Source organism: Bidens hawaiensis, unplaced genomic scaffold, assembly GCF_021521415.1.
Source record: "Bidens hawaiensis isolate Kalapana, Puna unplaced genomic scaffold, B.hawaiensis_p1.1 tig00072000_1, whole genome shotgun sequence".
Lineage (NCBI taxonomy): Eukaryota > Viridiplantae > Streptophyta > Magnoliopsida > Asterales > Asteraceae > Bidens > Bidens hawaiensis.
This window is the reverse complement of record NW_027502596.1, coordinates 15,973-23,365: the sequence shown is the minus strand read 5'-3', so window position 1 is coordinate 23,365 and position 7,393 is coordinate 15,973. Positions and strand designations below refer to the sequence as shown.

Here is a 7,393-nt window from a genome sequence, read left to right as displayed (position 1 = left end):
CATCACTTTTTTATCCGTCCTTTTTGGATTTGTGAATAATTTATATGATATGATTACAATAACTATACATCAGAAGTAAGAAAATAACCTTTTTAAGATTATAGAGATTAAGAGTGTGTAAGAATTGTGAGAACAAAACTAACTGGTTCAAAATTTTTATCAAAGGTTCATATTTTTAACAATTATTACTTCTTAAACCATCAAGCTAACTTTTTCCTATGTTCTTTTATATTTTTAACCTCCGACTAATTTTTCTCATATGTTTATTTTAATATATAGCCTCAAACTACAACTAACTCGTTATTAATGTGTGTGGGTTCTATACAAAAAGAAATTTGTTTACTTTTTTTTTTTTAATTTCAGGAAAGACGAATAAATATTACATATCTGCGTAATATTGCTTTTCAACCACTTTGTAATAATGTAAAAGTACTTAAGATTGGAAAAACAAATGATTTATTTTGTTCAACATGATCCCGCAAACATATGTGTGTGTGTGTGTGTGTGTGTTTAGAGACAAGGAGAGAACCTGGATGCTGATGTCAGCGTATGGCCATCTTGAAAAGCCGGATTTCCCTTTGAAAATGTTTCCTTAAGAAACGAAAGCCTTCGAATCTCAACCTCCATGTAAATAGAATCCATGGGATCACCTCTAAACAATAAGAAAAAATATGTCCTGTGAATCAAAGAAACGTTGCACATGTTCCAAAGTTCAACTATGCATTTCTGCTGCCTTGCAAACTCTTGAGGCCAATCTTCAGGCGGCGAATCCATCATTGAATCTATGCCTATGCTTTTTACGCTTTTACCCAAGCCATCGCCCTCTGCTCCTGACCATTAACCTATAATAATCAACAACAACAAAATTCGGTTAATTGCAGTTAAAAGTAACCCACTTATGCCCTTTTATGTGAAACGGGCTATTTTGGGCTGAATTTCTAATTCTAACGATAAAATTTAAAAACTTAACTAAAAAGAAAACGGGTCAAACAGGTTGAGTATGTTAAAAGTAGCCCATTACACAATCAAATGTAATAAAAAAATGGCATCATTGTTTTAATTTGGTAACACTGACCCACACACCTGAATTTGGGCCCATTAAGACTTCTAATGTAATATACTAATATTTTGGGCTGCTTTGGAGTAAAGTGTGTCTTGTTGGTTAAATTATTGTTGGGTGCATGCTCCTTCATTTAGTTATTGTTTTCTATGTGTTGCTTTTTTAGTTATGCTAAAGTTCTGCTACTGTTTGTTTTTGTTTAATTCTGCTACTGTTATTTAAAATTATCATGTTTAAAAAAGATGGAATACAAACACTTTTTGCCTGATATAGTTAATACTTATTATTTTGTCATTTGATACCTTATTTTCTAAAAGCAACTTGTTTCATCCCTAGTCCATTTTGGTCAGATCCCATTTTAACCCAAACTGATTTGAAACGGTTTTAAAATGACGCAAGCTCATTACGACTAGTTAATTTATTTGACTCGAACCAACTCGACTGCTTGGCCAAACTCAATTCTTATTGTAATGAACTTTTATAGTCATATCAAATTATACAAATTATTATATGAAATTCAATAAAGGCAAGAAATCGTGAGCGAGTCAACTCAACCTGACACATTCTATTTGAACTGTTCTAAGAATATACCTATTTTGACCCATTACTCAACCCGCTTGTTTCCGATGTTTATAAGTACAAAACCTAAAAACAAAAATGGGCCTAACGTAGACTAACAAGGTCAAGGGAAGTCAAAAGCCAAACCTGGTCAAACTGAAGTTTAGCCATTTTCTTCAACCCTGCAACAAAAGTATCCACACTAGGAATATCCTCTTCACCCGAGGCTTTATTCTTCGCATCTTCCAACATCGTACTTCCAAGCGACGACTGCGAATCACTTCTCAGCAACCTTCCACTAGCGGGACCACCATACTCTGCCGCCGGAATATCCCACAGCTTTCGCCCTTCCACCCTTCCTGGAAATCCCGTTTCAAAATCATTAGGCGGCGTGTTCTCAAACTCCGGTGGGGAAGAACTCGTTACAAGACTCGTTCTACAACTCCTACTTCTCGTGAGCTTATTATTATTAAAACCCGTTACATTTGACATGTGTGACTGCACTTCTTGTTCATCATCATTATCATCATTACCAACACCATATGGTTGTGTGACGAGAGAATTTATGGTGTTTTGCAAATCTTGGAAATTTTGCTCCAGCGACCCAATGTTGATGTGGTTTCTTAAGCGGTTGTTTCGGTGGGGCCTGAAACGGAAACGGATTCGGTCTCGCCATTGGAAATGGCGGTTTGATCATTGGTGGATTCATCAGTTTCGACACATCGGACCTCTTTGCAAAAGTTGTTTGACTCGTCTTTGGTTCTTGTTGTAAACGAAGTTGTACCGGGTAACTTAATACTTGATGATTCGGAAGAATATTCTTGCGCACCTGTGTTGCCTTGTCGTTCATCCTAGAAAGAAAAATAACTTTTTAGTATAAAGAATAAATTAAAACATTTTTTTGTCTAGTTTCAGTAAAAAAAATTTACCCATTTTGTTGGAACTTGATCGTTTCTGACAGCAAGGAGCAATTCCTGGATCCTAGATTCAGCAAGATCACGTTGCTTGATGAGATCCCGGACCTCTTTCTCCAACTGCAAACATAAAAGTTAACTTATGACCCGCTCGCCTGACTTGTGTATGGGACGAATCGGGCTAGCTTTATTAACGATAAAGCATATAAAGAACTCAATAGGAAAATCGCAACATGCCCGAAGTGTATATAAGTTTTGTAATCACTTTGACCCACTAACCATTTATGAAAACAACTCAAATGTTTTTGGTCAGCCTGGCCCTGCCCGTACCAAAAATTTACCGTTTTGGCCTATCTTGGCAAAAGCAAAGAAAGCAATTTCAACACATTTACTAATGAATGGGTCGAAGTTGGCTATTTTTATCTCTCAAGCAGACATAAAAAAAAATTCCCGAAGTGTATATAAATTTTGTAATCAATTTTGACCCACTAAATATTTTTAAATAAAAAGTAAACTTTTTTGAACAAAAATGTGTTTTTGATCACCTGGCCTGGCCTGACTCAAAAGTTGACCATTCTGGCGAAAGTAAAGAAAGCAATTTCAACACATTTACTAATGAGCTGGTCGAAGTGTTTTGGGACAACCTGGCCCATAGCATTTCACTTATATATGTATCAAATTGGGTTACTTTTACTAAAGGGTCAAACATGTAACAAAAAAAATAATAAGAAAACACAAAAACATTGCCCAAAGTATGTATAAATTTTGTAATCACTTTTGACCGACCATCTATTTATGAATAAAATATAATTATGAAAAAAAATCGTTTTTGGTCAACCTGGCCCAGCCGGTACCAAAAAATTCGTTTTGGCCCGTTACCCAACCCGCTAATTCTATGGAGAAAGGGTGAACCATACTTTTTCAATCTGCTGATCTTTCTTCCTAAGTAGTGCTGAATAATCAGGCGGTGCGGGTGTTCTAAGCTCGTTTTCCAAACGAGCCAATTCTTTTTGCAAATGTTTAACCAAGGCCTTATCAGACATAACAACATTAACTTGTGCATTTGTTGTTACTTCTTTTGCACAACTTGCAAATAAAAGAGTATTTTTAGATTGCTCAACGTGCTCTCGGGCTGGGCTTAAGGTGCAGATAATGGCAGTCCGTGCGTTTCCTCCCAAACAAGGCTGCAGTATACGTGTCAGCTTCGAGTCTCGGTAATTAACGTGCCATGTTTGCCCTTGCTGCAATTGTCATCAGGGTTCAAAGTTACTTGCTTAAAAAGAAATCATTTGAAAATTATGAGAACATGATCTAAAATTGATTATATGGGTTAAAATCGATACTTATGAAACCAAGGAAATCAATTCGTAACTGATATAATCGAACTAATCGAACCTAACTCAACACTGACGGTTTAGTTTAATGTTTTTCAAAAACCGTATTTCCGGTTCGGTTTTGCATGTGTCGTGCCGTCAACCGAAAAAACCAAACTGAACCTGAAAAAACCGACTTTAGTAATTAAATTTACATTTATAAATGGTGTAGCGCAAAAATTTTAGGTCCAGATGTCTAATAATCAATTAATCATTAACTGACAAAAAAATAGGCGCAAATAATTTCAGCTTAAAAATTTCAAGCCCATATGCCAAAACTGAAATATCCGAAACTGAACCAACCCCATTGTGAAACCAAAACCGAACGTTTCAAAAACCCAAAAAACCAAATTTTTGGTTTCTGGTTCGGTTTGAGCCCAAACCAACCCTCACACACCCTGACTACTTCAACGTGTAATGTTAGCAACAAAATTTTAGAGAGAAAGAAAAAAAAAATTCTTATATAGAATAATTTTCACTCCCAAATTGGAGTGTTCTTTTATTTTAAAAAATATAGAATCTTTGACCAAAAAGTCAAACCTTAGCTTTCGAATGACGGTGGAAAGTGTCAATAAGCTTCGGTTTATGTGGCAACCTTCTTTCAATCTTTGCCCAACAGATAATGCCTGAGCTGCACGCTCACTTCCAGCAAGATCAACAAAGTTCTGCATATTATATTAATATAACCCAATTATATCTTTTAAAAACTAAAAATGCTCCAAAAAGAAGGGTAGTATTGTAAATACCACACTAGCCGTAAGCTTTGTCGACTTATCCTTCCCTATGAACTCATTAGCTGAACTCTCAATCGTCTGCAAAACACCAAATATATCATGATATAAATGTTATAAAGTTCAAAAGGAATTGTATAATTGTGCATACATGTGTATATATGCATGTTTATAAATTATAATAAATATAAAATAGTGTAACTAAAGAATGTTGCATACCAGTCTTAGAATTTGGTGAGATCTTGAACTTGTTTCATTGAGGGAGGTCTCACCAACTTTTCTTTGAGCTGCAAGTAAAAACAGCAAGAACCGTATTGTGACACTTTTGGTACGGGTGAAAACAGGTCGGGTCGAGTTGACCCGTAACAATTTTAGTTGACCCTTTATAAAAAAAATTATAAATGATGCGTGTGAAAGCAAAGATGTATTAAGAAACATCAAGCAACTTCCAACCTATTTGGCCCATTAGAAATAGATGGAACTAGTTGAACCACGACAAAATCCTTCGAGTCAAACTAAAAAGCCAACCTTTGGCAACAAAATTAGATGGCATGGTTGAAATTGTTTTTTAATGAAATGATTCAGTTGTTTTCATAATAAGTTGTTCAAGAAAAAGACAACTTATGCTTATAACTTTTAAAACATCAATAAACAAAACTGTGTGTTATTTTCTTAAAAAATAAATTGGTAAACTAATGAAGATTACTATTCTTTTCACCTTCACAAATGGACAAAAGTTGCTTAAAATGGCTCCAATCCCTTAATGTTTCCTCTGTAAGTTTCTCTATAATTGTCCCTTTCTGAGATATATAAAATAATATTAATAAATAAGTATTGTAAATCCATTGATACATTAATGGACATGAAACACTGAAACAACCTCCGGATCATCCAAAACCCTAAGTGGAATATTATCCGTGCTTAGAAGGTCTCTTATGGCTTCATTATAGATTTCAATAGCTGAAAATTTCAAAATAAACGCCCTTTCTTCATGCTAAATAGAAAGTAAAAAACAAAACCGTTATTTCAAGAAAAAAGAAGTTGAATTTGAAAATAGAAAACATAAAGATATAAAAAGTTTTGTACTTTTTGCATATATGCGTATATATCTGCCACGGTGTACTCGGTTATCCCGGTCATTGTGTATGTCTTCCCACTGCTTGTTTGACCGTATGCAAAGATGCTTGCTGAACATAGTCAAGAATTCAATGGTCAAAGTAAAAGTCAAAGTCTGGTCAAGGTCAACAGCTAATGAAGGGGCTTACAGTTTATGCCACTAACAACCGAAAGTGCAATCCCTTTAGCTCCTTCGTCATAAACTTGCCTAGTTGTTGCATCACCACTAAATACTCGGTCTGTTACCATAAAATGAGAAAAATAAAACAAAAGGAAAAATAATCATTAATTAAAAATATATGCATTTTTAAATCAAACGCGCATGGCAATTATTTTATCTTTATTTTTTTGTAAGAAAATCTTTGTGAATAATTGCTCTTTAATTGTCTAGACAAACTTTAGCTCCTAAAAATGTTACAATTGACCAAGATCTCCACTATAATTAGAATCCTAAAACAAAATTATATCATAGTAAATGGCATTTTACTCTAATGAGAATCCTAAAACAAGAATTAATAAAAAAAAGTAAGAAAACACACCTAATGATCCAATCCCATGAAGAGGACCATGAATTTACCAACCACTATATTGCAATACTTGCAAGATCACAAACCAATTAGACTCAAAACTTTATGTCCTATCAAATGGCATTCAAGTTTTACCAAAAACCCTAAAGAAAGATGAAAAAAATCAAGAAAATTCACATACAATTAGGCAATATACTTTTTACTTAAACCATAAGTTAATATCAGAATCTGGCCATTAATGTATAAATTAAATGAAACAAAGTTAGAAGATCCAATTTCCAAAAATAACCATAAATTTATTTGCAAGATCACAAACCAATTGGCTTCAAAACTTATATCATATCAAGTAGCAATTGATATTTATCAACAATACTTGGAAGAAAACAAGAAAAGATTCAAAGAATTGGCAAAATGTTACTTTTAGCTAGAAGTGTTAAACCATAATATATGATCAGAACCTGAACACTAATTGGCATCAAAATTGATAGATCAAAACATCAATTGGATTCAAAACCTCATGTCAAATGATGTCTAACTTTTTACCAACAACCATAGAAAAACATACAACTAAATTAAACACACACCCCCCCCCCCCCAAAAAAAAAGCACTTGACTTACCAAATGAATAAGCAGTTGGGAACATGGATCTTTCCTGCAAAGTATTCCTAAACAGAACAGTAGTATCATTGATGCATTCCCAATCTGAAACATCATTTCTTGAAATTTCCTTGTCATTCAAAGGCCTCAATCTCACCAGCACAAGAATCTTCTCCTCTCTTGCATTCTCCTCCATCTTCTCCCAATTCATCAGCTCTTCACCACCAATTGCACCCATTTTCTCACTCAGTATTTCAACCCAAAATCAAATTCCATTTTTTTTAACTATGCAGTGACAGTTAAGATGTTAAAAGCAAAGTGGTTGTTGCTGCTTTGCCTAAAATAAAAGAGAGAAAGCACCAGCACTTGTAGTCCCACATGTCATCAAGCAACTTATCTGCACAAAAAGGCCAGTTTTTTTTTTCTTTTTAAGATAACATAATATAAAAACCATAAAACAATAATAGTTAAGATCCAAACTTTAAAAAGGGATTTTTAGAGCATAATGATGGGGGGT

General features: G+C 34.2%; 1 protein-coding gene across 1 annotated transcript; it reads right to left on the bottom strand.

Annotated features, from left to right (window-relative positions):
- Positions 1 to 2,226: 2,226 nt before the first annotated feature.
- LOC143605922 (kinesin-like protein KIN-7E) lies at positions 2,227 to 7,115 on the bottom strand. Its single transcript, XM_077081869.1, has 12 exons — positions 6,898 to 7,115; positions 5,902 to 5,991; positions 5,723 to 5,823; positions 5,517 to 5,630; positions 5,355 to 5,436; positions 4,856 to 4,923; positions 4,652 to 4,717; positions 4,446 to 4,570; position 3,938; positions 3,450 to 3,773; positions 2,548 to 2,652; positions 2,227 to 2,469 (listed from the first exon to the last, which is right to left on the bottom strand). Exons 1-12 carry the CDS (start codon positions 7,112 to 7,114, stop codon positions 2,242 to 2,244), a joined length of 1,521 nt encoding a protein of 506 aa, XP_076937984.1. The 5' UTR covers position 7,115; the 3' UTR covers positions 2,227 to 2,241.
- Positions 7,116 to 7,393: the final 278 nt, after the last annotated feature.